Source organism: Protopterus annectens, chromosome 1.part2, assembly GCF_019279795.1.
Source record: "Protopterus annectens isolate FY-2018-M chromosome 1.part2, PAN1.0, whole genome shotgun sequence".
NCBI classification, from domain to species: domain Eukaryota; kingdom Metazoa; phylum Chordata; order Ceratodontiformes; family Protopteridae; genus Protopterus; species Protopterus annectens.
In genome coordinates this window covers 833,895,793-833,912,228 of record NC_056727.1, presented here as the reverse complement: position 1 = coordinate 833,912,228, position 16,436 = coordinate 833,895,793, and the positions used below count along the sequence as shown (strand labels likewise).

General features: G+C 44.8%; 1 protein-coding gene across 3 annotated transcripts in view; it reads right to left on the bottom strand.

Annotated features, from left to right (window-relative positions):
- RIOX1 (ribosomal oxygenase 1) overlaps positions 1 to 16,436 on the bottom strand; it is a 1,390,763-nt gene that overhangs the window by 190,719 nt on the left and 1,183,608 nt on the right. For all 3 annotated transcript variants that reach the window (XM_044059130.1, XM_044059139.1, XM_044059122.1), the window contains exon 11: positions 1,192 to 1,333. In XM_044059130.1, coding sequence (XP_043915065.1) covers positions 1,192 to 1,333 — 142 coding nt within the window. The remainder of the gene's footprint in view (positions 1 to 1,191; positions 1,334 to 16,436) is intronic.

Below are 16,436 nucleotides of genomic sequence, written 5' to 3'. Positions count from 1 at the left end.
TTTGGAGGTTGCCAATGTCTCTTATTATTGAGGCCCATGATAATTTGCTCCATGGCCTTGCAGATCAGGCTAGTTAAGCTGATGGGTCTATAATTTCCTGGATCGGTGGACGTTCCACCTTTGTGCAAAGGGATGGACTCAGCTGGGACAAAACTGGTACTCGGGCTTTGGTTGACTAGGGTGTCTAATGGTGTTGCAAGGTCCTGCCTGAGTTCATGTAGGATGCAGCCTGGGATGTTACTGGGTCCCATGGAGGCTGTATTTTTTGCCTTAGAGAGGGCGGTGATGACTTGCTTTCTAGAGACAGGATCTGCTCAAGTATCATATTCTACCACTCACTTGAATGCACAGTTTTCATTGGCACACGGTTTCATATCAGTAGCACTTTTCTGATACTACTGTAAGTTTCGGATGACTGGTCTGCCATGGGAATGCTTTCTTTCTGAACTGTTTCTAAGTGATTGTAACTCCAGTGAAGGAATCCATGTCTATACTACTTTCATCTGAGAGTGAGCAAGGATGGTTTCCCATGTTTTTTTTTCAGCTGTTTTAGTATGTATAGAAGCCTTATTTTGTAGACAACATTGTGCATCTTTTAGACTAACAATGTAAAGTGAATGCATTACTCAATGGCTTTTGAACTACGCCTTAAATATTGTTAACAGAAGCAGCTTTGCAATTACTATTACATTGAAGTATGCATGATACAGTCCTACTCACAGAGACATATTAGAAAGCACACTAAGGGCAGACATGAGTCTTTCTCTACAATATAACAAGTGATTTGCTTATTATCACACAGTAAGCAAATGAAGGCCAAGGGAATCAAACCTTGTACCACAGGACACAGCTTGTTAACAGCTCATAGCCTTAATCCCCTTTGCTAACTGCTAATTTTCTCCAGTGCTTTGATGCAAAATGTATACAATTCAATATAAAGATGTAAAACGAGAAAATTTAAAGCTCCCAAACAATATAAGAAACAAGGATGGCTGCCTCCAAAGGCTTTAAGATTTGGCTGGGGAACCTGGAGGGAGAAAGTCTTATAGAGTAACGCAAACGGATAAAACATGAGTTTTTACATTTTTCTGCAGACAGTTTTTAATTTTGTTGTAATGCATTAGTATCTTCTCATTCCTTTTTTAACCAATCCAAACAGATAACTTCTTTTTTGTAATTATTATGCTGTACCTTGTGTTAATACTGGTGGCAAGCAGTCATGGAGAAAATTAACAGCTTTCTGATCCACTGCTGCATCAACTGGTGCATAATTCGTCAGCTTCTTAATTAGGCTATGAACCTTCTCAATGAATGAAGCTCTGCGGCGGTCATTCTGCAAAATGGATATTCAAAGTGATGTTGATAGTGTAAAACAACAGAACTATCTTAAACACATGCATAAAGACAACACTGTGAACAATAGTATAACATGCATTACAGAAGCATCTAGTAGATAGCTTGGGCTCCTTAAGTCTTAAAGATTATCAAATCAAAAAACTGTAAACTCCTTACTTTAAGATAATTACATGCTAACTTTGAGGCTACTGAGGAAGCAGGAGGGATGAAGTCCTCTGCAAAAAGTATTTTAGCAGCTATGTAGTGAGCTATGAAACCCATAAATACATATTTGAGATTACCAGTGACAGCAACTATGTAGTTAGCTATGAAACCCATAAATACATATTTAGGATTACCAGTGACACTCACCATCTAACTCAATACCATACTCATGGGTGACTTTAATTACTCCACTATTAACTGGGTATCATATATGACACCAAACGTGCAAATACAGAGATTCTTGGACCAGTGTCAATATGCTAACCAGGGGCGCAAACGTACTGCATCTGGTCCTCACTAATATGGGAGAGTGCTGCACACTGCCTAGTATAATGTTCTCTGGTAAGGTCAGGCCACAAACGGTCTCCTTTTAAATAAAAAGGAAACCGAAAACCCCACATGTATGCAGACACAAAATCTACAAGCCCTCAAACTGCAATGTTCTAATGGAAAGAATTCTAAACTCTAATTCTCAGAGGAATTCAAAAACAGTGAAGTAACTACTACTTCAGGTTGGGAACTGCAGGAATAAATCACAAAATTTCAGTACATCAGAGTATCAGTTTTACAGAAGAATGAAACTTCATCTCAAACTGCTTCTGCAAAGAAATAACACAATCTACAAAAGAACATTCAGTTTTCACAGTAAATGCAGAATAAATGGTTTAACATATAAATGTTATTTTATCAGACTGAACCTTTACAAAGACTTTAAAAATATGGTTGAATAATCACTAGAAACAGATTTCTCTTCTCTACCTTTCAAAATACAGTTTTATCAAGCTATCTCCTGTGAAAGCTATATAGAAATCTTGCAGCAATGGCATTGCTACTAGAACTTGTTTTACCACATTTATATTTAATTATTAATTTCATTTTATTAACTGGCAAATGGGCTGATCAAAGGACCATTTTCAGCTGTGACCACAGTAAGGTATCTTAAATAAATCCATACTAGCAGTAATTACAACAAAACAAAACAATTACAGTAAAACTGTATGTGAAGAACACATTTTAAGCAAATCTGTAGTTCATAAGCAAACAAAAATAGAAGGTATTTGTGCCTACACAATATACACAGCAATGCCGAAGAACTTGGAACAAAGAACATAAAAACCTGATGGTTTTTAGCTCTTCATTTCAAGACCTTTAAATGCAATAAAAAAAGTGTACTCACCATAAAGTACAGTTTCGTACCGACCATAAATGTAGATGTTCGAGTGGTTATGCTGCTGCAGTCATCACACTTGGGTTATCCTGCCGTCAGGCGGTCCTGCAGTCGGCCCGAATTCCAAAGCCTTGGTCTGGCGTCGGTTGTCATCACTTCTTCCCTGACGTCAGTGCGGCAGAGGTATAAAAGAGGCAGCCAACACCATTTTCTTCAGTTTTTCTTGCCCCAGATGTCAGGTGCCCCAAAGTAAAAAAGGCAAAATAAGTAGCTTGCAAAACATACCTTAGTGAAAAACAATAGTACTGGTTGTAAGCAAATACACCATATAGACATGCATCCAAAAGGTTGATGTACATGGAGGTATAAAAAAACCCTTGTTAGGTAGAGGGGATGGAGGGAGGGTAACCTGGACTGCAGCAGCATAACCACTTGAACATCTACATTTATGGTAGGTACAAAACTGTACTATGTTCATCGTGCTATGCTGCTGCAGTCATCACACTTGGGTTGAGTCCCGAAGCTATGGTTGGGTGGTAGGAACTAAACTGGGTTAGGCGCAGCTAAGATGCCCTGCAGAACTGCATTGGCAAATCCAGCTCTGGTTTTTGAGTACAGTGGAAGGTGGTAATGCTTGGTGAAGGTGTGCACTGAACTCCAGGGTAGCTGCCTCCAGAATGTCCTTTGTTGGGACTCCTCGGAGGAAGGCTGCTGAGGTTGCTGTAGCCCTGGTAGAATGAGACCTAATATTAGCAGGCACTGCTTTCCCATGGTGTGAGTAGCAAAAGCGGATACAATGTGCTATCCCATTTGGAGATGGTCTGTTTTGAAATAGCCTTTCCTTCTGAACCTGGTGCACAGGATACAAAAAGTTGGTCAGATTTTCTGAAGGCCTTTGTCTTGTCCAAATAGTAATGTAACTGTCTGTGAATGTCCAAAGAGTGAAGGAGTCTTTCTCCTTTATTCTGTGGGTTTGGATAAAAGGTGGGCAAGTGTATGGTCTGATTGAGACCCACACTGGATACTACCTTTGGCATGAAGGAAGGGTTGGTTCGTAAAGATACTCTGTCCTGATGGAAAATGATGAAAGGTTCCACTGCCATAAGTGCTTGCAGTTCTGAGACTCTGTGTGCTGAGGTGATAGCCAGCAGCAAGGCTGTTTTCCATGACAAGTATTGAAGCTCTGCTGAAAAGGCTGGTTCGAAAGGAGGTAGTGTTAACTTTTCTAGCACAAAATTTAGATCCCAAGTTGGAGTTGGTGGTTTTCTGGGGGGTCTTATATTTTTTGCCCCTCTGAGAAACTGCCTTAGCAAAGGATGAGAGAAAATGGGAGGATCCGTATCATATTGAGCTGAAATGGCTGAAGCATGGATCTTTATAGATGAGAAAGAAAGGCCTTTGTGTAGCATCTCAGTTAAATATTGGAGTATTTGAGGAATATTTGGGATGCCAGGATTTAGACTTCTGGCCTGGCTCCATACACAAAATCTTTTCCATTTGTCTGAGTAAGTTTTTCTGGTGCTGGGCCTCCTGGCCTCCAAAATGACATTCTCGACGTCCTTTGAGAGAAGTGTTGATGGATAATTTAAGGTATTCTCCATGCAGCTAGATTTAAGGTCCTTAGTTGACTGTGAAGGATCTGAGAGTTTTGTTGGGTTAACAGCAGAGGGAACTGAGGTAAGATCCATGGGGGGCTGCGAGTCAAGTTTCGTAGCAGTGGGTACCAGTGCTGACGTGGCCAGTCCGGAGCAATGAGAATCATATGTGGTCTCTCTGATCTGACTTTCAGTAATACCTTGGTCAGTAGGGGCAGAGGTGGGAAGGCGTAGACTGACAATGCTGTCCAATTGAATGATAGGGCGTCCACTTTCCAGACCAGTGGATGATAAGTCCTTGTGCAGAATTTTTGTAGCTGGCAATTGTTGCTTGAGGCAAACAGATCTATGTCTGGTGGTCCCCACCTTTGAATGATCATTGAAAATACTTGTGGGTGTAGTTTCCACTCGTGAGGGTCTGTCAAATTTTTGCTTAATTCGTCTGCCAATGTTCTCTCCTTTCCTGGCAAGGATTGTGCTTGCAGTTGTACTCGGTAAGTTAATGCTGTCTTCCACAAGGCCATTGCCTGCCTGCATAATGGGTAGGAGTGCGTTCCTCCTTGTTTATGTACCACATAACTGTGGTGTTGTCCATCCTTATTAGAAGTTGTCCAGGATGCAAGAGGTCCTTGAAGGTTGTTAGTGCATTTTTTACAGCTAGCATCTCCTTTTGATTGATGTGTAGATGCCTTTGGTTTGCAGACCATTTGCCCTGTATGCATTGTCCTGCCATGTGTGCACCCCAGGCGTAGTCTGATGAATCTGTTGTCAAGGTTTGGTTTGCTGGAGGTAAGACAAAAGGAAGACCCTTGTTTGCTTGGCATGCTTGAGCCCACCATAGAAACTCTTTTTGAAGGCAGGGAATGAGAGTTATACTTGCTTCGAGGCTGTGTCTGTGTTGGGACCATACACTTTTTAGGTACCATTGTAGTTTTCTCATATGCAGCTTTGCATATGCAATTAGTTGGATGCAGGATGCCATGTACCCCAATGCCTGCAGGAATTTCCTTGCAGTGAGCTGGGTAGAAGTTGCCATTTTTTTGAAGTATTGAGCCAGTTGTTTTTGCTCGTCTGGTGTGAGGTAAGCCATCTGGGCCATTGTATTCAAGCTGGCACCCAGGAAAATTATTTCTTGTGAGGGTATTAGTTTTGACTTCATTTTGTTTACTGTGTACCCTAGGCAACTTAGCAACTTTATTACAAATGCCAGATGCTGTAGTAGGATGTCTTTGCTGTCCGCTTGGATCAGGCAGTCGTCCAGATATGGATAAATTTGTATTCCTCATTGTCTGCAGTATGCAATTACTGATGCCAGGATTTCGTGAATACTCTGGGCGCAGTAGATAAGCCAAAGGGCAATGCAGAGAATTGATAATGCATTGTGCCTGCCAAAAATCTGAGGTATCTTCTGCAATTTTGTCTGATAGGGACATGCAGGTATGCCTCTTGGAGGTCCAACGTTACCAGCCAAGACTCCTTGCCCAGCATGGGAAGAAGCTGCTGTAGTGTGAGCATTTTGAATTTGGGTATGTCCAGGTACATGTTTAGAATTGAAAGGTCTAAGATGGGTCTCCAGGCTTTGTCCTTTCTTGGTACTAGAAACCGTCTTGAATAGAATCCTTGACCTTGCTCTTTTGCAGGTACCTTTTGAATTGCTTTCATGTTCATGAGAGCTGAAATTTGCGTTTGTGCCTCTGCCCACTGGTTAGTTGGCAGATTTGGCATGCCTCTCATCCATGGTAAAGTGTGAAAATGAAATCTGTAGCCTTGGGTAATAATATCCAGTACCCATTTGTCCTTTGTTATGATGTGCCAATTTTGTGGAAAAAGAGTCAGTTTTCCTCCTAGAGGTGCTGCCTGGGCAATTTTGCTTGGCAAGCAAAGAGGAAAGTCATTGAGTTTGTTTCCTGAAGGGTTGAGATCTGTCATCTCCCCCTCTTTGAGTTGTTGTTTGCCATTGTCTAGGCTTGAAGGAACCTTGTGCCTGGCCTCTGCCCCTAGGGCGTCTGTACCTGCCCCTTTGGGGTCTGTCTGAAGCAGGAAAGGACCAGTTTTTTGATGGCCAGTTTCTGCTGAAGCGAGGAGGTTGTACCTGTAAAAAATCTTTAACTGTTTGCATTGATTTTGCCTTTTCTTCCATTTTCTTTAAAACTTCCTCTGCTTTGACACCAAATAACGCATCCTTTTGCAGTGGAGCATCCAGTAACTTTGCTTTGACATGTTCTGGTAAAGTCTGCTCTTTTAGCCAAGCATGTCTACGTATTACAGACCCTGTGACCGCTGCTCTACATGAGGCCTCCAAAGAATCAAAACCACACTGCAAGGTATGCTTTCCCACCTGTTCTGCTGCATGCAACAAATCTTGCATCCCTTTGAAATCTGGTTGATCTGTTTGAGGGGTCTTTTTCTGTTTTAACTGAGTAAGCAAGTACTGCTGGTATTTAATCATGTGGAATTGGCAGTTTAATGCCTTCGTGGCCAAAGTGGCAGACGTATACACTTTTTTCCCCCATCTTTCTAATGCCCTGGAATCTCTTTCCACAGGTAGTGGATTCTTAGCAGTAGAGGCCTTTACCCCTTTAGGACCCTGGGAAATGGTTTCTGGGTCTGCAGCAGGGCTTTTATATAAAAACTTGTGAGAGTCAGGGACTCGATAATATCTGTTTGGTTTAGCTGGTGCTGGAAGTAAGGAATCTGGATTTAGACTAGATTCAGTGTAAACATCATCCAGAACGTCTAAAACTGGAGGAATGGTTAGGGGTCTATGCTGAGGGAGAAGAATGAGTCTTTTCTTGGAGTCAGAGTAATCTTGTCCTTCCCAGTGGAAATGCTCTCTCATGGTGTCCAGGGTTTCCCCAAAAGAAAAGTTTTCAGGGGGGAAACAGAAGGAATACACTCCTCAGCATCTGAGTCTTCATAGAGAGGGAAGGGGTAATCCTGTTCCTCAGAGTCTGCTGAGGAAATGGATTCATGGTCAGGAGGAGGAAAATCTTCCACCAGTATAGGCCTTTTGTCAGGATAGGGGCTGGAAACCTCTGATAAGGGTAATCAGGTCCTCCGCCATTTTAAGCATCTGTTTTTTAGGCATAGGGGCCTGCGAGGGAGTCTGTGGACCCGGTTTCTTAACCTTTGGAAGCTTAGCGTAGGACTTAACGGAGAGAGTCGTCAGTTTAAAGACACCTTCTGAAACCGAAGGCCTGTCCAAAATCTCCGGATCGCCGCCAGGGCTGGCGTCCGCGAGTTGAGGAGGAACAGGCTCCGGTGGCCCAGTAGATTCTGATTGAGAGGTAGTCATATTTTCTAAATCTGCCGTAGTCAGGAGCTGCGTAGACGCCTCACTGAATACTGGAGATCCAGCGGCAGGCCTAACCGAGACCTCGGTATCTGGTCTAGGTATAGGCTGCCTGTCTTTGTCCTTGCATTTTTTAAACATAGCTGTTGTCAGTTGTTCCAACTACATGATATAGTTGAATTTTCTGCCAAAATAATGTCAGGCCGTATCAACCCGACGCTTAATAGTGCGTTTACTGAACCTAGCACAAAACCGACAACCAGAGACGTAGTGGTCTGGGCCTAGGCAAGGAATACAATAAGAATGAAAAACCTTATGAGGTATTTGCTTCCCACAAGAAATACAATTATTAACTTTGTCTGACATCGGTCTGAGGCAAGAAAAGTTTCTAACGGGTACTTAGCTTTATAGAAGACTTCGGCTGAAATTCTGTTCGAAAATCTCAGGAGCTGGCCGACCGGCACTTGCGAACTGCTTCTGCTTCGGGCACCGCGTGGCAAGAAAGACTGGAGAAAATGGCGTCGGCTGCCTCTTTTATACCCCTGCCGCACTGATGTCAGGGAAGAAGCGACGACAACCGACGCCAGACCAAGGCTTTGGAATTCGGGCTGACTGCGGGACCGTCTGACGGCAGGATAACCCAAGTGTGATGACTGCAGCAGCATAGCACGATGAACATCGTTCCCTCTGAGTAGTTGTTCAATTGTCTTCAACCTGTGGGTTCCCAGTTGTTGATGTAACAGACCACTGACATATTGTCCATCTGGACAGCAATAGTTCCTGAGGGAAAATGGGCATGGAGAACCTACAAAGCTAGAAGCACCACCCTCATCTCCAGGACGTTGATATGCAATCTGGTCTCATACGGGGACCATGTACCTTAAACTGTCCTTCCTGAGCAGTGTCCCCCCCGACCCTAGCTGGGAAGCATCTGTAGTGACCATGGCCATGGGGAAAGTTGGAAGAAAGGGACGACCCCAAACAAGGGCCGAGGAATGACTCCACCACAGAAGGGAGTCCCTGCACACACGAGAGATTTGGGCTAGGTGAGTCAACGGAAGATCTAACCAGGACCATTGTACTGCAAGGGTCCACTGAAGAATCCGCATGTGAAGGCAGGCTAAGGGTAAGAGATTGATCATGGCCACCATGGACCCCAGCATCCTTAACACTATCGCCGCTGTTGGGAACTGAGTTTGAAGAATGCAAAGAATGTGCAGCTTTAGAGTACGAATCCTGTCTGGAGTAAGAAAAACTTTAGCTTAAACTGTGTCTAAAAGTGCCCTAATGAAGTCTAACATTTGGATTGGGGCCAGAGATGATTTGTGGAGACTGATGGTAATGCCCAACCTCTGGGCCAGGAGAAGAAAGGAATCCCTTGCTTGACAAAGTAGATGCCTGGAAGGGGCAGCAAGGAGCTAATCTTCCAGGTAAGGGAATACCTGTACACTGTGGAGTCTCAGGTGAGCTGCTACTACTGACATCACTTTGGTAAACACTCTGGGGGCTGTGGTGAGACCAAAGGGGAGCACTCTGAACTTGTAATGATTGGCTCCTAGCCGGAAGTGGAGAAACCTCTGAGAGCACCTGTCCATTTTGATGTGATAATACGCATCCTGGAGGTCGATGGAACACATCCAATTGTTCTCCTGCAGGAAGGGAAGGATAGATTGAAGGGTGATCATCTGGAACTTCGTCTTGGTCACTGACAGGTTCAAGGTGGAAAGATCCAAAATGGGTCTTAGGTCCCCCTTTTTCTTTGGCACCAAAATGAACCTGGAATAAATGCCTGATCCAAAGTGGTCTGGGGGACAGGTTGGATTACTTGTTTTCCTAGCAGCTTTGCGATTTCCAGTGCTGCATCCTCCCCGTGCGCGGGTGAAACATCTGAGAGGTGTTTGGGAGGTGTAACTGGCTCTAGAAAGGGGACTGAATAGCCTCTGGATATAATTTGCAATACCCAACGATCTTTCATGATGGACTCCCACTCCGTTAGGTGTAGCGAGAGATAGCCCCCGACTGCCTCCAGAGACGAGCAGCTGGGCAACCCTTCAGGGTTGCTGGGCGGGTCTGTCCAAGAAAGGCTCTCGGGATTTGTAATTTCTACGACCTTCTCTGCCCCTAGGGCAGCATTTGTCAACTCAGCCTCTGCCCCTGGGCGAAGGTGACTCCCGAGTGCCCCGGGGAAAACTCTGATATTTCCGGAACCACATCTTCTTGGTCCCACACTGATTCCTAGAAAAGGATCACTGAGGGGCCAAAAAGCAGATCTGATAGCAGATAGAGACTTCCCATCCTTCTCACTTTAAACTAATGTGTCACGCACTGATTTCGCAAAAAGGGAAGAACCGTCTTACAGGGCATTGGTAAATGATGTCGTAAAGGGTTCCGAAAAATGACAGAGCTTGAGCCAGGCATGTCGCGTGATGGCAATGCCTGTACTGGTGGCTCTAGCGGCTCCCTCAGTTGCGTGGGAGAGGAGACACATAGAGGTATTTGCAACTGAATTTAGGTTGGCCATACAAGCGGAAAACACTTTCTTGTCCTCCACTGACATGGACAGAGGTGTCGATTCAGCAATTTCTTTCACCAGGTCTCTCTGCAGGCAAATCATGTGTGCTATGTAATTCAATGCCCTTACAGAGAAGGTCGCTGACGCATATACCTGCTTCCCAAAACACTCCATTGTCCTTGGCTCCCGGTCAGGAGGGTGGACTGTAGAGCTCTCCTGTGTGAGCTCCTTCCTTGTGGCATATGCCACCACCATGGCATCAACCGGGGATCCTTTATGCCAGTAAGATCTGTCTGAAGGGGGGCTCAAAACCTTGTCCGAATATTTGGGAATGGGCTCCACCATGTCTGTTTTCTTCCATGCCCAAGATGTAATGAGATCCACTAAAGGATATTCAGGAAGGGACACCCAGGAAGTAAAAGGTCCTGCTCCAAATGCTTTGGGGAACACTGACTCGTCTGAGGTAGGTTTTTGGGCAGACCACCCCCTCGCTGGCAAAGGAGACATCCCGAGGGGGGGGGGTGACTGGGGGGGGACCTTCCCCTTCCTCCAAATCGGTGTCTTCAGTGAGATACTTCAGTGGGGAGTCTAAGTGCCTCCTTTTACACGTACGTTTGCGAGGGACCTCCTCAGTGGGGATCTCTGGGGAGGACTCGCCAAAATCTTGCTGTTCCCAAGAGAGGGCATCCTGAGGGAAAGAGGTGGCAGGCTGTCCCTGAGATTGCAGAATGGCCAGATCCACACCAGAAACAGAGGGAGCCGGGGTGGAGTCCGAAGATGAGATGGTCAAGGGTCTCGAAGAAATCGAGAGAACCCTCTCCACCATGTCGAAAGCCAAAGGGGAACAGACATCCTGAAAAAAGGACAATAGGAGGAGCCATCATCCTCTGACCTGACAGGGGAGTCAGAGCCGAGCCTTCAGGCATCGAGATACCAAAGGGAAGGCTCTGCTCTGACACACATGGAGCCAACAACAGCCCCTCAGATCCTACGCCAAGGCTACAGCTCCGAGAGACTGTCGGATCTGACCTGCTCAAGGTCATGGCCGGTGTCAAGGTACCATTGGCAACGCCCCGTCGACACCGAGTGTCCTTGGATCCAAGGACTCCAAAGGTCAGATCAGAGAAGAAGTAATAGGGGTGAAAAAGGGCAGCATGCTCCCCACTCCGGAGGGAGAGGGGGCAAGCAAGTCTCCCATCTGTACCTGGGTGCGGATAAACTTCCACATGATCCTATCCATCTCTGCTTTGCTAAGGTTATGGGTGGAGCAGGAGGAAGAGTTGACTGACACCGGCCTGGAGCGGCAGAGAGGAGAAGCCTGAGTCAGTGACCAGATCCGGAGCTCCTCTGGCTCTGGAGAGAACAGAGGGGAACAGAGCCAGGGAGACTCTGGCATTGGAGCTGACCTAACTTTAGGTGGAGGGCCGGCGGAAGCCGAGCGATCTGGGGATCGCTTCTTTGACCTATCCCTCTTGGAAGACTTGTCCCCAGCCCAGGCCCTCTTAGTGGGAGTTTGAGTCCCAGTGGTCGGGGAGGAAGCAGATGCAGAAGCCAGGGCTGCAGGGTACCGAGTCCCCGAAGAGGGAAGAAGGCCCTTAAGAATAAGTTTGTTTCTCCTGTCCATGAGTGCCTGGGGATTAAACCTGGCACAGATGGAACAGGAGGTTTGGAGATGGGGTGCCTCAAAACAACCTACGCAGAGTGTGGCCATCAGCTGGAGAGAGCTTCTGGCCGCACTCTGTACACTTTCTGAAGCCAGGTTTGGGAGTTTTGGACATTGCCCCAACCTAAGGCCCAGTGCACACTCAGTCACACAGTCCACACATGCAAGAAGAAAGATAGAGTGTTTTTTTTTTTTTTTTTTTTTTTAACACACAGATAGAAAAGTGCGAAGGGGAGGTAGAAAGCAGAGAAATAACAGGAGAGAGAAGAAAAAGGAGGACTTTGCACCAAAAAACAGCAAAACCACAACTTTAATAGCAGAGAGCTTGGATCATGATGTGGACATGTAGCGCGGCAAATGAGATCTGAAGGGAGGAAGGAGACAGCAGCATTATGGGTACGGGGAGGAGCTTTGAGCTTGGATCAGATGCTGGATATGCGACCGAGATGTATCCGGGAACCCACAGGTTGACAACCAAATGAAGACAACTACTACAGATCACATGTTGACTGTGGTCTCACTTAAGTTAAATCGATTTAATGCCATCACTGAAAAAAAATCAATCTCCGTGTTTCTTAACTAGTTAATAGCATTAGCTAACTTGATTAATCAGCAGCACTAATTGAAAACCTAAGTAAATAACGCAAGACAGGCAGAGTTACAACTAATTACAGTACTGAAACATACAGTGTGTACAATGCTACAAGAAGATGACATATTAAGAATGGGTTAGATCAGTAGTCTCAAAACTCAAATGGCATGAGGGCCAGATGGGGTGGGGATGAGTTCACCCTTTTGTGCTTCAGAAGTCTCCCTGCCACCTTTCTCATTGGCTTCACTGTAAAGTCAATGAGACAGAAGAGTTACTATAGACAATCCGGGCCACAAAAACAGGCCTTTGTCAAATGTAGACATGATCACAACATGCCTGTTTTTTTTAAGAGGTGGGGAAAGCAGACCAGAATAGAACAAACGTTAGCTAGCCAAAATGAAGGTGCCAATGGGCCACATTTACCCTCATTCGGGAGTTTGACACCCCTGGGATGGATCACCCACTGTCAAAACAAATATATTTATACACTTGTTTCAGGGTTTTAGAAGTCTAACCCTGAAAACTGGGTACTCAGCATTTGAGATAAGTCAACCACTCTTCTTTTAAATGCCCTGTTAAATACTGGCTAAAGCTGAAAAGCCTCAGACTGGTTCAAACAGTACCTCTTAGACAGGCACTTCTGTATTACAGTTGATTTTTCACTTTCTAGTGTCTCCATGCCAAAAACAAATGTTTTCTCTAAGGTTCTGTCCTTGCACCCCATCTTTTATCTCTCCCCACCCCCACTGCCTACCAACCATCAACTCCTAGTAATCTAATCTTTGGTGGGTCATTCCCAGACCATTCATTCCCTCAGAAACAAGAGGTGATGACAGAATCATCATGCTGGGAGCTATTAGTGCTTTTTTTTGCTGACAGCCTAACCACTGCACTGAAGTGAACACCTATGTCACCGTGGAAGATCAAGCTATGCTCCCCACAATCCGTGTGCATTTCCCCACACACTCTGCACAGCACTATAATGGCTGGCTTAGCTGGGCCAAGTTCATACTGTTATTCACTGCCTGCATGTCCCCATATGCACTGGGCTAATCAACCAACTGGAACCACCAAACCATCATCCAGGATAGGCATGCAGGCAACATGGAATGGGAAGGAAGGCATAAGAAACACCCCCTTCCAGGAAAAAGGCAGGGGGTCCACCTTCCAAGCCACAGAGGACATGGGAGCCTGGTGCAAAAAAGGGAAATTGCCTGTTCAAAGGGGAGGCAAAAAGATCCCCTTTCAATCCATCTTCCTTTTTTAAAAATAGTGGCGTCTCCACTTACACAGCTAAAACTTAAGTTACCCACTTCCATATCTAACTGCTTAGTGCACACTGCAGTGTTTAGGATAAACCATTTTTTTTTCATCTTACCTTTAAACATCTATTAAAAGACCACCAATTACTGGAGAGCCCACATTTGGCCCATCAGTAGTCATCCTGGGATTAGTGCTTCTGTTTTCTCCTGGTGAGAGAAGGAGTACAGGGACATTATCTCGTTGAGACTGCTGATCTCCAAATAGCTTAAAAACTGCTTTATAGGTGACAGTTTGGAATCTGTGCTTATATTCTGGTCCTGGTGAGAGAAGGAGCAGAGTGCATTGACTCCGGACTGCTTCTGGTTGGAGAGTGAGTCTCTGTGCTTAACGTTCCTGACTGGTCTGGTTGCTATTCAAGGCAACTACCAGAAAAAGGCTACAAGCCTACAGACCCTTGCATCATTTGGGACACGACTATGGATCACCAAACAGGCTGCGGCCTGCTTCCCTTCTTGGGATTGGTGCTAAGATTTTGCTTCTGGTGAGAAAAGAAGCAAAGGAGCACTGTATCCCAACAGAGTGAAGCTATGTTGAGACCAGCATTAGTAGTAATCAGGCAGTAGCCATTCATGCGGCTCCTCTCTTTTCATCATTCTTGACAAGCTAGTTCTTTATTTTCAGTAAGTACTGGTTGACTTGTTTCTAACTTCACAATATCTGCTTAAATACTTCATCCTTAAATTTTCATGGTCTACATATTAGTTTCCCCTCAAGTGTTTGAAAGTGCTCTGTACAGAATTAGACACCTTGAGTGACATTTTTCCTGTAAAAGTACAATTAAATTTCTCCAATACCTAGATGCACACAGAACAACTAGTTTGCAGTGATAAGCACTGTCCACATAGTTGCAAACCTGATACTCCTGGCCGTGATTGATATTCTCACTCCAACTGTCTAATCAATAAAAAAGTGTCTGTTGCCATGGATGTGAACTTTCCTGCTGTCTCCATTGCCAGCTTGGAGGATGTGGGTATCCTGAGGCAATGAAGAAATTGCCTCATGTTTACTGACAACCAGTTAATTCTCAAACTGATACGGTATGTGAGAGATGTATTTACACAATGTTACTGGAGGCAAAGCTCTAACATAAAAGTACTCAATGTCAATAAGGTTGTCAGCAGTGCACCCATCACACACAATTCAAAGCAGACATAACGTACCACATCTGCTAAGGCACTTAAATGTAACCTTCCTAAACCATAATGGCCTCCTAGATGAAGTACACATAACTAATACTCTCAGCAGCCCCAAATGCACTCTTTCAAAACAACACTCACATGAACACACAGAGCTACATCTCATGGAGCCTCTACCTCTAAGCCCATAAGGTAAGTCACCACACAATCCAACATTCTAGTCATTGGAGGCACCATTGTGAGACACGCGGATGTCCCTCTCACCAGGCTGAGTAATGAGAAAGCTACAGACAGTTGCTTATCAGGGGTTAGGATTTGCCACCTTATGCATGCACTCAGGTCACTGGACCACAGTTATCAATATGACTCAGTCATAGTCCACGTGGGAGTAAATGACCTGAGACGTACCTCTCTAGACTATATGAAGAGAGACATCATGGAGCTCTCAGAATATGTATCTCAGGCTGGTATGAGCCTGGTATTGAGCAGCATTTTACCTTCTCCAAGGATGATGCCACAATATGAACAAAAGATGACTGACTTTAATAATTGGCTTAGTTTCTGGTGTCATTCTAAGGGGGTGTAATATTTGTCAGCATGGAAGGAGATGGTCAAAAGACCACGCTGCTTTGCCAAGGATTGTCTGCACCTCTCCCCTCTAGGCTTTCAAATATTAGCTAAAACACTGTCTTCCCCCACAGTGCCTTCTGTAGGCAATTCCAAACTGAGAGTATTTCCGACATAGCAAATCAAAACCAAGAAAATCTAAAGGTATTACTGTTCAATGCTAGGAGTGTAAGCAAAAACTCCATTCCCTAGAAGCTCTCTTTACCCTACAGTGTCTGGTCACTAAGACATGGTTTAAAGCCGTGGACAGCACACCAACAATGTAAGGTTATAATGCCTTCGACAGATTTAGGCTAGCTGCTTCAAAGGCAGGAACTAAAGGTGGAGGTGTCTCTATTTACATCAAAAATAAATATACTTCAAGGCCGGTAAAACACGGCAATACACTTGAGCTGCTCCATGTTCAAATCACCATAGGTAAAATCCAATACCACATCCTTGCAAGCTATAGGATGACCCAGGAAACCCATACCATGTATTTAAACTTATTAGAAACACTAACCATCCAACCTAATATCATAATCGTGGGTAACTTCAATTACCCCACTATTAACTGGAAATCCTATACAACACCAAACGTACATGCACAGAGATTACTGGATTTTTTAAACGCAAACTCCCTAGACCAGGTAGTCAATACACCAAACCAGCGGTACAACCATGCTGGATCTGGTCTTCACTAATATGGGAGACTGCTCCACACCCACTACTGTAATGGCTTCCCTGGTAAGGTCAGACCACAAAATGGTCTCCTTTGAAGTATATAAAAAAAAAAAAAACTTGACCCCCAGCTAAATCTGGAATATTCAGGAGCTACTCTAAAACCTTCTGCTATTAAGTGAAAACCTGGCAAAATTTCAAGGCCCCATAAACCCTGAGAACACTGCTGCCTATGCAGAACTGTTCACAGAAACCCTGTACAAGCATGTTAATAGCTGCAAGGTGGCAACTGTACCCACCAGAAAGAA